We start from the raw sequence: 16,135 nt of genomic DNA on the forward strand, positions 1-16,135 counted from the left end.
ATTTTAAGTTGTATGTAAAATTCATTTAATTACTATTAGAAAACATGACCCTTGAAATGCTTGCTTTTGTTTCTCTATTAAAAGAATTATAAGATTCACTGCAGCACCCCCTGGCTTACATATATGTTACATGAGAATATTTTCAGGCAGGCTACAAACTCTTTCGTATTGCATCCGTCTGGTTTTGGTGCTTTATTTTGTGTATTAGTGTAAAATATCATTATTGACATGAGAAATTAAAACATTTTCAGTATGATATATTTACAGAACTGGCTTATTTTGTGCTGGTGTCTAAAATAATGACAGAATTTTTATGAGCTTTGATACTGTTTTACAGTGTAATGGAAGACACTTCATTCTTTTAACAATTCTGCTGAGTGCTTATGTCTAGATTTTTAGCTCGTAACATAGCAACTCATTCTCCCCGTTAAAAACCGAGTGGTAAAATTTGAAGATAAATAATCTTATCCACTGCCTCAGAAATAAGAGTTGCTTCAAATCAGAACCTAAAGTACAGGGTTGAAAATGAAGTGAGAGATTGCCTTTGACAATGTAGGAAGTGAGCTGCTCCTACGGTTTCCCCTCTGGTGTTTGAAACAAATTGAATCAATTATAATTCTGTAAGTATTACTTCAGTTTATGCTTAACTTTACTACCAAGAGCAGTCCTGTGGGAAAAAACCACTAATTTTGCAGAGTTGGAACATAAGATTTCCTCATTTATGATCTGTTTGTGAACATTACAACAGAAAATTTATAGTAAAGGCAATCAAGTTGTGTAATGATTTCAACCATTTTACCTATAAGTAAGGCAAAGACTATTATGAAACTAGTCCAAACATGACAAAATTTGCTTTTTCATTTCAAGAACACTTGCATTCAAGCAAGATGACATTCAGGAGATACTTCAATTAAATTTAATATCATCTGATTCTCATTGGCAGACAGGTGGTTTAAGTATCTTTTTAAATAAATTGCCCAAAGTTGCATTACTTCCAAGTGTGCATAATCTGAGCTCCTGAAGAGACGTTCCTCCTTTTCAGATTGCAGCTTATTTGAATACTTTCCACTGCTTTGTGGGAAAGAATCCTTCACAGCCTGTTCCTTTAGAAGGCTTGGGATTCACAGCATAATGAGTTATAAAGGCTGTGATTCAGCATTTTGCACTGCTTGTATCTACCAAATAGCTTGTTAAAACTATGTCAATAATTAGTATGACTCCAAGCTAGAAATTGGGTCTTGGTGTGTATGTAGCCGTTCTATAAATAATAAGTTACAATGTTAAAAATACTTTGGGGGTCCTTTCAGATCACAAAAGCGGTTTTGTCTGGTGCTAAATAGTTTTCTCTTTAGTCAGTGGTAGTTCGACTTCAGTCTCTGGGTGTTCGAAGTGGAGCTCCTATAACTAGACTTCAAAGTCAGCAAGAAGAAATGCTGGAGGGACTGGAAAAGGTAAGTGTGCTTTTCTAAAATGTGATTGACTGTAAAAATTATAAAAATATTTTTTATTTTCTGCTGTAAGCTTATATTATAACATCGTTGTTTCACAGCAACTAGTTTGTTTTACCATGGAAAACAGGCATTTTTTGAGCCTTGATTTTCCAGAAATGTCAATTTAAGATAATTCTGGGACTGAAATCCATTTAAAAGAATATGAAAAGAAAAAAGCCTGTCAAAAAAAAAAAATTAGGTGATTATAATAAAATTTTGAACATAATTTTTGTTTTAGCTATAGAATAAGAATTGATTCCTTCCAAGAAAATAAAGAAACTTTAGCCAAAGGATAACAATCTCAGCAGCTGACTCTTAGCTCAGTCTTCTTTCCTGAATGAGAAACAGCATGCTAATACAAATTTAGCAACATCCTGCATAGCTGAAATCACATCTTTCCTGTAATTAATTAGAACACGGCAAGTTAATGTTGAATTTTTCTGAATCATGACAACTATAATTTGTGTTCCTTCCAAATAAAACTGAAAAACCCAAGTCTGCATAAATGTCTTCACCTATATTCACTTTCAGTCATCTTTGCTATTTCTTAAACAAAACTTTGAATCTATGAATTGTACTGTAACTGAGAGACCCTGGTATACATTTTCAGAGCAACACCCCTCCTGTCACTCTTCTGTTTTCTCGGTCCCAGACAAATTCAGAATGAAGGACTTTCTGTGTCAGAGATCATCTATATTTATTATTTAGTTTAGTTATTTGTGTTAGTCTGCATGTAAGCATTTAGCATCCGCAGTATTTGAGGCAAGGAGTTCTGCAGCTTAACTGGACATTATACACAGAATTGCTTCCCTTTGTGTTGTACCTGCTGCCTTTTAGCTCAGTGTCCTCTAGTTGTTCATACGCAAAAGTCAGTAAATGTATCTGCACTCTAATAACTCATGATTTCAGACTTCTGTCCCGTTCTTATGTAGCTGAAGAGTTCCAGTCTACTTAATCCTATTTCATCGAATCATAGAATGCATTGGGTTGGAAGGCACCTCTAAAGGCCATCTAGTCCAACCCCCCTACAATAAGCAGGGACATCTCTAACGAGGTCAGGTTGCTCAGAGCCCATCAAGCCTGACCTTGAATGTCTCCAGGGATGGAGCTTCCACTGCCTCCCTGGGCAACCTGCTCCAGTGATCCACCTCCCTCATATTAAAGAAATTTTTCCTAATGTCCAGCCTCAATCTACCCTTTTCTAGCTTAAAACCATTACCCCTCATCCAATCACTGCAAACCCTTGTGAACAGTTCTTCCCCTGCTTTCTTATAGGCCCCTTTCAGGTGTTGGATTGTCTCTATAAGTTCCCCCCAGAGCCTTCTCTTCTCCAGGCTGAACAACCCCAACTCTCTCAGCCTGTCTTCATAGGAGAGGTGCTCCAGCCCTCTCATCGTTTTCGTGGCCCTCCTCTGGACACGCTCCAACAGGTCCATGTCCTTCTTGTGTTGGGGGCTCCAGAGCTGGACACAGCACTCCAGGTGAGGTCTCACCAAGGCAGAGTAGAGGGGTAGAATCACCTCTCTCGACCTGCTGGCCACACTTCTTTTGATGCAGCCCAGGATGCAGTTGGCCTTCTGGGCTGCAGTTGCACATTGGTGGCTCATGTCCAGCTTCTCATCCACCACTACCCCCAAGTCTTTTTCCCCCGGTCTGCTCTCTAGCATGTCTTCTCCCAGCCTGCATTGATACTGGCAGTTGCCCTGGCCCAGGTACAGGACCCTGCACTTGGCCTTATTGAACCTCATGATGCTCACCTGAGCCCACCTCTCCAGCCTGTCCAGGTCCCTCTGGATGGCCTCCCATCCCTCTGGCATATTGACTGCACCACCCAGCTTGGTGTCATCAGCAAACTTGCTGAGGGTGCACTCAATGCCACCGTCAATATCATTAATGGTCCCAGTACAGACCCCTGAGCGACACCACTTGTCACTGTTTTCCATCTAGACTTTGAGCCATTGACCACTACTGTCTGGATGCGACCATCCAGCGAATTCCCTAGCCACTGAACAGTCCACCCATCGAACCCGTATCTCTCCAGCTGAGAGAGAAGGATGTTGTGGGGGACCGTATCAAAGGCCTTGCAGAAGCCCAGATAGATGACATCCGTAGCTCTTCCCTTGTCCACTGATGCAGTCACTCCATTGTAGAAAGCCACTAGGTTGGTCAGGCAGGACTTACCCCTAGCAAAGCTATGCTGACTGTCTTGAATCACCTCCCTGTCCTCCATGTGCCTTAGCATATCTTCTAGGAGGATCTGTTCCATGATCTTCCCAGGCACAGAGGTGAGACTGACAGGTAGGTAGTTCACAGGGTCCTCCTTTCTGCCCTTCTTAAAAATGGGCATGACTTTTCAAATATCATGGAGAGTGGCTTGGCAACTGCATCACCCAATTCCCTCTTCTTACATTAAAATCTTTTTGTGTGATTGATCAGCCATATTACTTTTTTCTGAAACTTTTCCAATTTTACTGCGTACTTTTTGAGGTTATGGTAGCAGAATGCACATAGCAGTAAAGATGAGGGCAGGATTTATATAGTAAAAAAATAAACCTTTATCTTCTATTCTCTCTTTGATAAGCCTTCCTAATATTCAGGTTGGTTTTCTGACTGCTCTTAGTTGTTGACCAAATTTTTTCATGGAAGTATGTATTATAATTCCAAGATCTGTTCCTGAGTAGTGACAGTCAATGAATCAAACTCATCATTTTCTGTGTAAAACTGCTAATTTAATGCCTGGTTTCCTAGATTCTGAAGGTCCTTCTGAAGTTCTTCACAGACAGAACTTGTCTGTACTATTCTGAATTATTTAGTCACCATAAACTTTAGGATTCACTCACTATTCACCTTCTGTAAAATGTCTGTTAAACTTACTCCTATCATGTGATATTTCTTCATGCTAAAAAAGATATTTTGGCCTTGCTATTCCCCCTCAAAGGCTGTGGTCCTTTCTTCATCCCCTTTAGAAGAAATCTTGTCCACTTTCTGTTGTCTTTGGCTGATTTGTACTTCTTTATTGTTTTAAGCTTCTGAAAATAATAAATGAAGCCTACAGGAACTATTTTAAGTACTAATTTCATTAAATAAAATTGAAAAACTAAATATTTTCTCCTTAAAATTGTCCTACAATTCTTAAATATGATTTTTTTTTAATTTTCTGAAAAGTACGATATGGTTTTCTTTTTAGGGTTGCTTATTTTCTAATAAAATACTTCAAAAAAGGCTGAGAACAAGGTATATGTATCTTCAGACAAAAATTACACATGCTGTTATTGCTGTTTTAATGAACAGGATGAACTTTTCCGGGTTCTGTCATCTTACAAACTAATAGCGCCCAGGTATCGATGGCGTAGAAGCAGGTGGGGGCAAGCATGTCCTGTGGCTCTAAAGGAAGGTGATATTGTAATGGGAAACCCAGACTTGGCTGTCAGGTTAGTGGAATTTGACAATTTCTATTCTTATTTCTATTTTATACAATAATTTTCTATACCTATTACCTCTCTTCTGTTTTAAGTTTTCTAGGTAAAATGTACGTACTGTCATCCCCAGAGGCACTGAAAACATTTATGTTAAATCCACGGCCTTACCTATTACCACCCATGCCACTTCCTCCTTGTAAAGTACTAGTATTTGGTCCTCCATTTTCTGGAAGAACAACTATTTGTAACCTAATTGCACACAAATATAAAGGAAAGGTAGGTTTATAAATGTCTTATGTAACAAGGGTATCAGCTGAGGCTTGGGAATCGGTTAAGCACATTCTTATTCCTGTTGTGTAATTAACATACACATTGCAAACGTATGGATTACAGAGGAAAAATAGTAATTTAGTGAAATTCATTTATATAAATGTAGCTGAATTTCAAAAACATTTTTATTTACCCTCTATGTAAGACAAATATTTATGTGTCAGTTATTTGTCTTAGCATACTACAAATAACTTACTTGTATCTAAGATAATTAAATGTAAATGCAAATTGGAAATAATTTTTTCCACAAAAAAAAACCCTGGCACTTGAATTATATGTAAATTTTTCTGAAATTTGCAGAGGTTGTCCAAATTCATTTTATTGTATAGAGGTTGGATCAGATGCTATAATTCTCTTCTGTGATTTTTTTTTTTTTCCAAATAATTTCACTAGGTTCTTGATATGGCCAAACTCATTCAACCCCATATGGAAGAACTGAGAGAAGAAAACATTGAGCAAGTGCGAATGGATACAGTGGAAAAGGCTATAACGGCAGTGAAAAATAGGTTGGAATTAGAAAAACGGTCAAGAGAATCAGGTGAATGAGGTTTTCCGTGGTCTTTGAAGCTATTTTATTTGCTTTAGGTTATTTAACTGAAGCAATTGCTGTCACGTTGACTTATAGAATGTTACATAAGTTGTTATGGTTGTGCATTAAATATGAACTAAAAGAACATGCAGTGAAAGGAAGATGAGTCAAATTCAGTATTTTTGATATTATATAGAAATCTTCTGAAGTTGAGGGCCACAAAAATGTAAGAAAGTTTTCTGAGCTCTTTTTGAAAGAAGAAGTTGGTTCTGACTGATACTGGTTGGAAACCTCCTATTTGAATGACTTTCTGACAAGTTAAATCTCTGCAAAATTGAAATTTTCTTCAAGAAAGGAGCTTGTCAGTTAGGCTGACGTGAACCACAATCTACAGATTTTCCATTTTTGAGGAAGCAGCCTTCAAAATATGCTGTCTCAGATGGCACATTCACAAGACTCTCCAGTTCTGGTCACATTTAGACTTCTTAAGCTGCCTGGGTTTTCTCAGCTTGATGAATTCAGAAAATATTTTGAGAAGGTGAAAATAGCATGGGGTTTAATATCTTTTAAACAAAATTTGGATTTTATTTTTGCAGGAAATTTAGCAGGTTTTTTTTCCAAAATATTTCTTTTGAAATGAAAATTTTCCATTGAATTAGAATTGCCTTTTCCAGTTAGCTCTAGTTATGGTTCAAATGGACAATCAGGCCATTTTGCCTTATTCAACTAAGCAAGGAAGCACTGTATTTGACTTACTCAATGGATTATAACCTAATTAATAACACTGGAGATCTCAAGCAATTTTATTGCAACAGAACTACAAACATATGAAGGATGTAAATTGTCATAGAAAGTAAGACAGCTTCAGAATGGGAAATTAAATATTTTTGAAAGCTGGAATCTAGATCTAGAGGTAACTATCCCAGAAAATATTTTCTATTCCTAATGAAATCATTTAGTTAATTGCCTAGTAAATTCTGCCTTTTGAGAGAATTGCAGAGAATCACTAAAAATTATGCAAGAGACATATATCAGTTTAATTAGTTAAATGGCCCCCTGGCTGTCCTGAATGTTCCCAAGTCCAGTTCAGCGATAGAGGGTGAGGCTATGAAACTGCACTGAAGTCCGCAGTGGTTCCGTCTGCTGTCAGAGTATTTCAGGAGATTGCAGCAGTTGGTGCTAAGGACTCAATATCCATGTCATGCCCAGAGGGCTTTCAGACTAGCTGTATTGTGAACTCATGGGATGAACACTTAATGGTTTCAGCTTAGTAAATACGCATCTGGAAAGAATCAATTACTTTGCATGTTCCGAGACTGCTTTGCCGTGTGCACCAAAGCATGGGAAGGATCAGGAGATTCACTTAGAACATACTCTTCTGATTCAAACTAAAAAAGGTAACATAGACACACTCAGAAGGTCCCAGGCTATTAATGTGCTCAGATGTCATCCAACTCAAACAGAACCATATTGTTCTGCTTGGGGGGGAAACAGGGGAGAGTATCAAATCTGTTGAACTGAAGAAGAGTTCAGGACTTGTGTATTTTTAAACTCTTTTCTGGCTTTTGTCATATTTCTGATCTCTTTTAAGGGAAGAAATAGGCATATAAAAGCTGGTAATGCTTACTGAGAGGCATTTGTGTCTCAGAGGCTGATGGGTACTAGTCTTGCCTTCACTAGGGCTGGAAAAGTGCTTGTGATTCCTAGGAGGTGTACTGGAGATTGCACAGATCGGGAGACTGCAGATGAAGAGAAGGCTGACATGTAGCTGATTTAGTCAGATGGATTTTGTGGTGAAGTATTTGTATAAAAGGGTTTTCTACTGATCTAGTTTTCTATGAATTTAATACAATTTCATAACTATAGGAGACCTGCAAGAACATAGTAGTGTCAAAGAAGCAGGTGACTCTGAGGAACCCACTAAAACCAGAGATGGAATAAACTTGGAAGAGGGGACTACTATAAAATCTGCCATCATCCAAAAAAGTAAAAAGTAAATCTTCGCTATTTTAAGCATGTCGTTCCATGCCTGCAGTGTCTTGCAAATTAAAAAGTGAAAGATTGATTTTTTTTTTCTCACCCTTGTAGGACTATTTTAAATTTTTTCCTGCTGATACTGTAGTTTTGAGAAACATAAATTGAAATGGTTCATTTTGAAAGATACTAACCCATTAATACCACGTTAGTGTACAAGGGAAAAAACCTCCCACTGACCTTTGTAGGAGCTAAGCATGTATTTTTATGAAATAGTTAGTATTTTCACTTACATATCTTTTTATAGCATACGATTGTTTCAGAATTTTTTGATAGATAAAGAGAATAGGTATTAATTCACACACAAACAAAAAAATAAGTGAAGAAAGGATCTGAATTCAGAAGTACTAGTTTTTGCCACTTGAATATGAGAAACTTAAAATATGCTAGGTTTTAAATAACCTGTTGAAATATACTTAAACAAATGAAATATGTTTGTAAGACTGCCATGGTTTACAACTAGTAGTATTTTTTTCGTACAGAACAGACTGATATTTCATCTCAACCAAAAAAGATAGATCACAGAATCACAGAGTGTTAGGGGTTGGAAGGTACCTCAAAAGATCATCTAGTCCAACCACCCCTGCCAGAGCAGGACCACCTAGAGCAGGTCACACAGGAACGCGTCCAGGTGGGTTTTGAGTGTCTTCAGAGAAGGAGACCCCACAACCTCTCTGGGCAGCCTGTTCCAGTGCTCTGTCACCCTCACAGTGAAAAAGTTTTTCCTTATGTTAATATGGAACCTCCTATGCTCCTAGATTAATCCTAGATTATTAGGTAATCCAATTAATGGACATTAATGAAATATATTTATAAGGATCTAAAATGGAAATTAAATAAATGTGGATTCTGAGGTAGTTTTTACAAATTTGTCTTTTTAATGAAAAATATTTGTTCCTTCAATTATATTCTTCCTTTTATGACATTCTATGCCAGCAAAAGATACTAAAGAAAGCACTAAAGAAAGATCTATTTCTTGAACTGGAGAAGTAGAACATAGTATCTTTAGCTATCATAACTGTAAAGTCTGTTTGGTTTTGGTCTGGGTTGGGTTGAGATTTTTTGCAGAACGGGAAACACTTTGTCCCTTCCCCAGGGAGCTTGTAACTTGGCAAAAATAAACTGATAATGTGTAAATTTGTGCATACAACAAGTATCAACACAATCAGTGAAAAATCTTGGCAGATTTACAGAAATTAATATGGCATTTTTTCCGAATTATACACTTCACATAGTAGATATTGCACTTGCTTAAAACAATTCTTCACCAGATTTATAAAATTAGTATGTAAATGGTGAATAACTCTGAGTGTTCCTTAAAAATTTTTTAAACAATTATAGTCTGTTCTGTCAGCAATTAATGACAAAGTATGGATCCAATTTGAACTTTTTGTGCATCTTAGGAAATGCAGGCTTCTTGATTGTTGACAATATGCTGTCTTGTTCTATGATTTGTATTGATTTTTCAATTAATCTGGTCAACCTTTTGATTTAGGAATCAGAAATCAAATCAAAGGAAATTCTCAGATGCTGCAGGTGCCTAATTGTTCTAGTACACAAATGTCATACCATTCATATTGAAACAACATTTCACTTAGTGGTGGAACATACTGTACAGTTAGAAAGGATTTTTTTCGTAATGAGAGAGCAAACCAAGATCTTAAAACTTATCTTTATGAAATACCCTCTAGAACTGCATTCAGAAGAACTGGTATTTGATTCTTTCTCAGTATGACGGTGTAATATTGCTTAATATGACTGCTGCACTGTAATTATGAAGTGGCTGGATTTAATTGCTTAGCAGTTACTCCTGACCAGAGGAAATAAGTATTTCAGAATGTTGTGAAGCACTTTAAAAAATCTGTATTGTTAGGAATGTCAGAGGTAACTGCTGACCACCCAGAAGTTCAAGCGATGGTAGAAGAAGCCATAAAAAGTGCATCAGTCTCTGAAGTTATACTGTCACCTGAAATATATGCTGAAGTACTGGAGAGAGCTATTGCAGAGGTAAAACTACAAGTACTACATAGCAAAGAACATTTTTTTAAGAGCGACCTGTAACAGTTTATACATTATCGATATATGTTCTTAGTTTTTCCATTTGAAAGATCAGTTTAGTTTATATCACATAGTCTGAAAGCTTACATAGGATTGAGCAGAGACTGAGCAAGATCATGAAAGACAAATCTATTGAGAACTAATATATATATGTATATGTACAAATTTTTTCTGTCTTGCAAAGTACCTGGGCTACAAATTGTTAAATGCTGGGAGAATTATCTGAGGGAAGTATCACTGTATGCTTTCCCTATTCTTATACTTTTAGTCACTATTAAAGAGCTCAACACCAGATAGAAGTGTTTGAAAACAATTGTATATGAAGGTTTAACCAAGAATCTTGAATTGTGTCTAATTTGTTCACTGGTTTGTAAGTATTGAAACTTTATAGGCAACCTTAAAAAATCACTGGCACATTAATCTCTTTTTGTTTAAAATGTTTTTATTTTGTGCAGACATGTAAAGTTATAAGTGTCTTACTTTCTATTGACCTGAAATGACAATAGGGAAAAGACATAACATTTATAAAATCATTTTGTATTGTGCAGTCTTTTTGAATAGCTCGCAGACTATCTTAGTTTTTTATGTTACTGAACCTGACATTTTATAACAGCTTATGATGAAGAACAAAGACAGGTTTCCTGGTGCTCCACAAAAAGGAGGATGGGTGGTGGATAACTACCCTCTGTCAGTAGATCACTGGTCAGCTTTATCAGAAAAAGGACTTTTGCCTGACACTGTTGTCTGTCTGAAGAATACAGAACAAGATGGTTAGTAAATGTCCATTAATGAAACTTAATCTTTTCTTTTTCTGTGTTAATGTCTGTACATAAAGCACACTTATAAGAAAAACTAGTAGTTATGTCCCATTTATAAGTTTTCAGTGTTCTAGAGAAGGAAGAATCCAGTGAATCAAAAAGGATACTCCAAATTCCTTACGACTTGGATTAAGGGAATTGCACACAGCTGAAAACAAAAATGCTTTACAAAAGCAGTAAAGAAAATTCATCCTATTTATAATCCTATTTATGATTTCCTGCTATTTGCAATCAGCAGTAAATACCACTGGACTATTGCAGTTTCAAACTTCTGTATTCTGCATCTGGCTGGCCACTAGCTTGCAATGTGGCGCTCAGTCCATTTTCCCTGCCTGCCTTTTGGTTTCCCCACTTGCAAAATCAGGTTATAGATATGAACTTTCTCTGCTTGAGAGAAAAGGAGAGGAAAATACCTGTATGCAGATGTATCCTGTTCCCCATCCTGGGGTCAAAAAAAGTTGAGCAACTTCTTATCCAGATTGTCCCGCTTATTACCCTTGAATTCAGAGGAAGGGATTTTTACTTTATTGTTTCAAGCACCAAAGATTTCAAGCTACACCATTGGTAGCAGGCATGAAAAACTGAACAGATTCTTACACTGTTAAAAGTTTTGCCTACAAAATCATTTCTTAAGGGATTATGCCTGCTTGAGTCACACCACACCACAAGTCTCATTGCCCTGTGGCGATGTTTGATCATTACCTGTTCAACCCAGTCCATTATCAAAAGGCCTTTCAGGAGTAGAAACTTCAAGAAAGCTCAGTATCTGGCTGATACTAGAATCAGTCCAGAGAGCTTTTCAAAGCCTTGTCCCTGAATATAAAAATCAACCTGAGCAAATCAACGTTACACAGTTTACTCAGAACAGATTTCTTACTAAAAAAAAAAAAGGCTTTTCAGAAGCATGTAATCTTATCAGCTACTCGTCCTCGCAACTCAGTGAGGGTACCTAAACTAGTTATTCACATAGCTTTCTGAAATTTTGTAACAACTTAAACATCGTAACTATAAGTCTTCCCATGTGGCTGGAGATGGTATACAGACTAAATACAGGCTGAACATTTCTATGAGAAAGTTCTAGATCCATTGTTTGTGAGAAAATTGTATTTTCCTATCATTCAAGAAGACCTCATCTTAGATACTTCCTGAAAGAACTGAAGGACAAATCGCATTTCCATGCTTCATCTTTGCTTCCCAGATATTTGAAGCACTTGAAATGTTCATAAACCTAGCTTCTGTGACACAGTGCATCGCCCTTTCTTACAACCACAAAAAGTACCTTATTCATGTAGTTGGCATACAGTAATGTAGTGTTAATACAGTGTACTAAATAACAAACAGCAGGAGTCAAGCTCTAGCCTTTTCTGCAGGGAGAGGACTGAGGTGGGAGAGATGCTTTCAGAATTACGTTAACTTTCTCTTCACTTCTCAGAAATTAACTAGTTAGTGAATTAATTGGATAAAAGAAAAGGTTGTCTCATTGTCCCTGAAAGGCTTTATTCTAGATCAGACACTTTGGGAATAGATAATTCTTCAGGGGAATCATGCTGAAAACTGGTTAATAGTAACTGCCCCATTTTTTTCCTTTAGTAAGGGAAGAACTTGAGAGTCCACAGCAGAGGCTTTCAAATGAAGAGTTCTCAGGGCTTTCAAATGATGTGTTTCCTTCCTGCAATGTACACTTTTCTGCCATTCCCACTAGTTCTCAAAAACTAGCTCTCAATTACTTGTTATAATCTGAACAATTTATTTTATACTCTTGGTAGCCATCTCATCTGTGCAATCACCTTCTGTTTCCCTAGTCTGATAGATGGCAGATTCTTTAAAGAATAAGTGTAAGCCTTTTATAGAAGTTAGAGAGTTCGTTCATGAAATTTAAATTTAATGGTACCTTTATTTGAACTAACACTACAGTCTTTATATCACATAGCAAAAAAGACTGCTTTCTTAATTACAACCCATTTGTCCCGATGTATAAGTAGATTTCAGCCTTGGAAGGAAAGCCCCCACTCCCATTTTTAATGTATTTGAGATGATAATGAGTCTATACCCTAATTTTATGCCTGGAGTTGTATCAGGCTTTCGAATGAATCAATGACAACTTATTTCTCTTCAAAGTTTCACTTACTGGTGGAAGGAAATGAATTAACATGCTTTAAATGATAAACCACATATTTTTACATAAAACTTGAAACAAGTCATGTGTAAATTGAATACAATTCATACTATTTGTTGCCTATCATAATAAATTGAAGTGAAATATAATACTGGCATAGAGATTTTCTTAACAGACTTCCAGTTGCATTAAAACAGGACATTGCAGAACGTTGTCCTTTCAGCCAGAATCAGGTGAGCTACCTACAAACCTGCTCCATGAGCAAGCTAGCTTATTTCTGGCTAATACCAGTAGCACATATTCTCAGGTCAGCCGCTTCGGACTTTGGTAATTTATTATCCATTATTCTAAAGGCCTGCAGGTCACTTACTCAATTTGATCAAGTAATACTGAAATCCTTCATCAAATGAAACAATATTGAATCCTTTCTCGTGTACCCAAGGAAGAAAGAATGGTTAGTTATAGTACAATAAATTTGATTCTTCTGGATGTTCTGCATGTGATAATTTTGCAGTTAAAGCTGCTTCACTTCTGTTCAATGAAATTTGGATTCCAAATAGTGAAGTAAATTACTGTTCTTTGGCATTGATGCTTTTCATAATACTGTGAGAAAACACAAAAATGGGTAAGTGCATGCCTGGGCCACCAGGCAAAGCCACTGACACCTCTCACAACTTTTTTGCAGAAGAATACCGAGACAGAATTATCTAAAGATGAGTTTGCCAACTACGTTTTAAAAAGATTCCCTTCACTCACCCTTCCTTTTTCGAAAATACATTTAATTGAAAGTATTGGTTTAAAATATATTTATTCACACAAAATAATCATCTGCTTCAAATCAACAAAGTTCCTAACGGTTAAGTAATATGTTTCTCGCAGTTCAAATTTAGATAAAAGTACATTTTATGTTAGTTGATGACAATTACCACATGCGACATGGGAGAAATAAATGTGAGGAAAGTGAGGTGAAAGAGACAAGATCATAGTGTCTGCTTTAGGGTTTGGCTAAAAGTGTAGCTTTTTGCTTGTGGGTATGGTTCCTTGAATTTAGCTATTTTGTTTCATTTTGGGCAATTGCATTAACTCTATTTGATTCCCACTAATTTCTGTCACTTAAATAATAATGTAGTTGTGGAGTTTACATTTTCACAGTGTTTTGAGTCATTACTTTGTAAACTATTCCCTGAACTAGTCTAAACTGCTGTACTCCACGGATGGAAATGGATTTCAGCCACACAGCCATGTATCATAAACCTATTTACCAAAGTAAGTAAGTCAGCAGAGTTCCTAGTAGGAACAGCATATTATTCATTTTTGTCAGCCAGCTGTAGTAGTATAGGTATGTAATTCTTCATATTTTTATTTCAGTGTTTACCATTTGTTTCTTCATACACATACAAACAAAATAAATGCCAGAGTAATGCATGATATATGGAAATATAAGATAAATCCTTTCAGTGCTGCCTCCCCTTATAGCCTTCATCATAACCTTCCCATATCCCAGACTCAATTTATTAGGTGCTTGAAATTGAAGGCAGAGCTCTAAAACCTTAGAAAGCAACAGGGTAATAACGTTTCAGTGGAATATATGCCTTTTCTTGGCTTTAAAAAGAAGTAGGGAAGTTGTCTATAATTTGTTAAATAACTTCCCTAACTCAAATGACTTTATTTTTATACAGATACATAAAACTCATTACTGTTGTGTAATTGTGCTGCAGGAGTCTGTATACTACGCAGAACATACTCAGCAAATAGGGATGAAATTAATTCTAAGATTTTGAAAAGACTAACAGATGAAGCATTAGAAAAGAAAGAAGAAGAAGTAAGGTAAAATATTCATAGTATCTGAATGTATAAAGTAAGCACAAGAAAATTCTAGTCTTACTTTGTGTCAAAGGTATCAGTGCATTTATGAACACAAATGTACTAAAACAGTACGCTAAGACTGGTTGTGATGTGTAGAAAATAATCCTGTATGTGTTAACTTTGAGGAATATCTGATTTAGATCAGTAAATATGGGGCAGAAGATTTTCTCGCTAAATGCATTTTCATTAGCTTTTCATTAGTCCAGCCTTTTGATGCGACGAGGCAATAATATTTTAGATGATAAAACATACTTTATTTTATTTTGTACGACTCAAATTATGTTTCAGTTCCCAATGGTATATTTCCACATCTTTACTTTACATTTCATCTACCTGCAACATGATTCAGTAGTATTTATATAAGTCTTAAGACGAATAATATTTTACTTACAGAAGAGAAATGCAAGAAATGCTGACATCAGAGGAAGATCAATCTCGAGAGGCTGCTGAGGACAAAGGTAAAAGTGTGTATCATTTGACTTCTGTTTTATCTAATTATGTGTTTTCAAATCATTTAGCAATTTGTTTTTTATGCAGATTTTACAGTTTTGATTTCCTTTTTACTTTCAGCATCTGGAAAAATTACTTTATATTACTGTCTTTGCTTCCTTCACTGATTCAGGCACTCATTTCTTTGTGTCATTCTTAATGGATCTTACAGAATAGAGATGTGTATTAAATCAGCCAGTACAGTTATGGTTTTCAATAAATCCGAAGATCAGGACTCTCTATCTCTTCTAGTAACTTTTCTAAGTGGGTTATTAACTGCATTGGAACTTACTACTCATCAAAAAATCTGTATCCCCTCACAAATTAGAAAACATTGTTAAAACTTAGCCAGTAGCTAATAAGAAAATCACAAAACTCTCTGATTTTCTGTTCTTCCTCCAAGAAGCTCAGCCTGAAGCAATTAAAGGGGTAAGGAAATTATTTCAGGAGTGGCCCTCTTAACATATATTATGAATTGCTGAATCCAGTAGCCCACTAGAGGTGAGGCTGCTGCAGCTCCATGTCCCCAGGACCATGCAGTAATGAGTCTGAGCATGTGTTCCCGTTTCCCCTTTCATCCTCTTCTTACTCTATTTCCCACGCTTGTTCCTCCCCAATCCACTTTGATCCATCCTTCTCCTTGCCTTTGGTCCTTCTCAGAAATGCCTCATAATATTATGTGTCTCTCTCAATCCCAAACTGCTTTTGCTGGCATCCCCTAATGAATCTCATACCCTGTAGGCATTAATCCCCCTCAGCCAGGGACAGCCTTTCTGGTTGACTCATCTCAACAGATCTCACACCCAGACAATGCCTTCATGATCCTGAGGGGAGCCAAGTCAAGGTTATGTTTGTTCTGATTAGGTTATTGGGGTTCCCCCACCTGTCACTGTTTCTCCCCTCCTTTGTGCTTATGGAAATGAGCCTTTAATAACATAACCGAACAACATAAAAAATAATGGAATTGCATGTATTACATGAGGTTT

General features: G+C 36.5%; 1 protein-coding gene across 1 annotated transcript in view; it reads left to right on the plus strand.

Annotated features, from left to right (window-relative positions):
- AK9 (adenylate kinase 9) overlaps positions 1–16,135 on the plus strand; it is a 71,282-nt gene that overhangs the window by 16,135 nt on the left and 39,012 nt on the right. Inside the window, exons 9-16 of the mRNA XM_086460453.1 lie at positions 1,353–1,451; positions 4,782–4,921; positions 5,005–5,185; positions 5,633–5,777; positions 9,676–9,809; positions 10,474–10,630; positions 14,513–14,621; positions 15,054–15,118. Of these exons, the coding sequence (XP_086316579.1) occupies positions 1,353–1,451; positions 4,782–4,921; positions 5,005–5,185; positions 5,633–5,777; positions 9,676–9,809; positions 10,474–10,630; positions 14,513–14,621; positions 15,054–15,118 (1,030 nt within the window). The remainder of the gene's footprint in view (positions 1–1,352; positions 1,452–4,781; positions 4,922–5,004; positions 5,186–5,632; positions 5,778–9,675; positions 9,810–10,473; positions 10,631–14,512; positions 14,622–15,053; positions 15,119–16,135) is intronic.

The sequence above is a fragment of the Leptosomus discolor genome, chromosome 2 (assembly GCF_034619465.1).
Source record: "Leptosomus discolor isolate bLepDis1 chromosome 2, bLepDis1.hap2, whole genome shotgun sequence".
In the NCBI taxonomy this organism is placed as follows: Eukaryota; Metazoa; Chordata; class Aves; order Leptosomiformes; family Leptosomidae; genus Leptosomus; species Leptosomus discolor.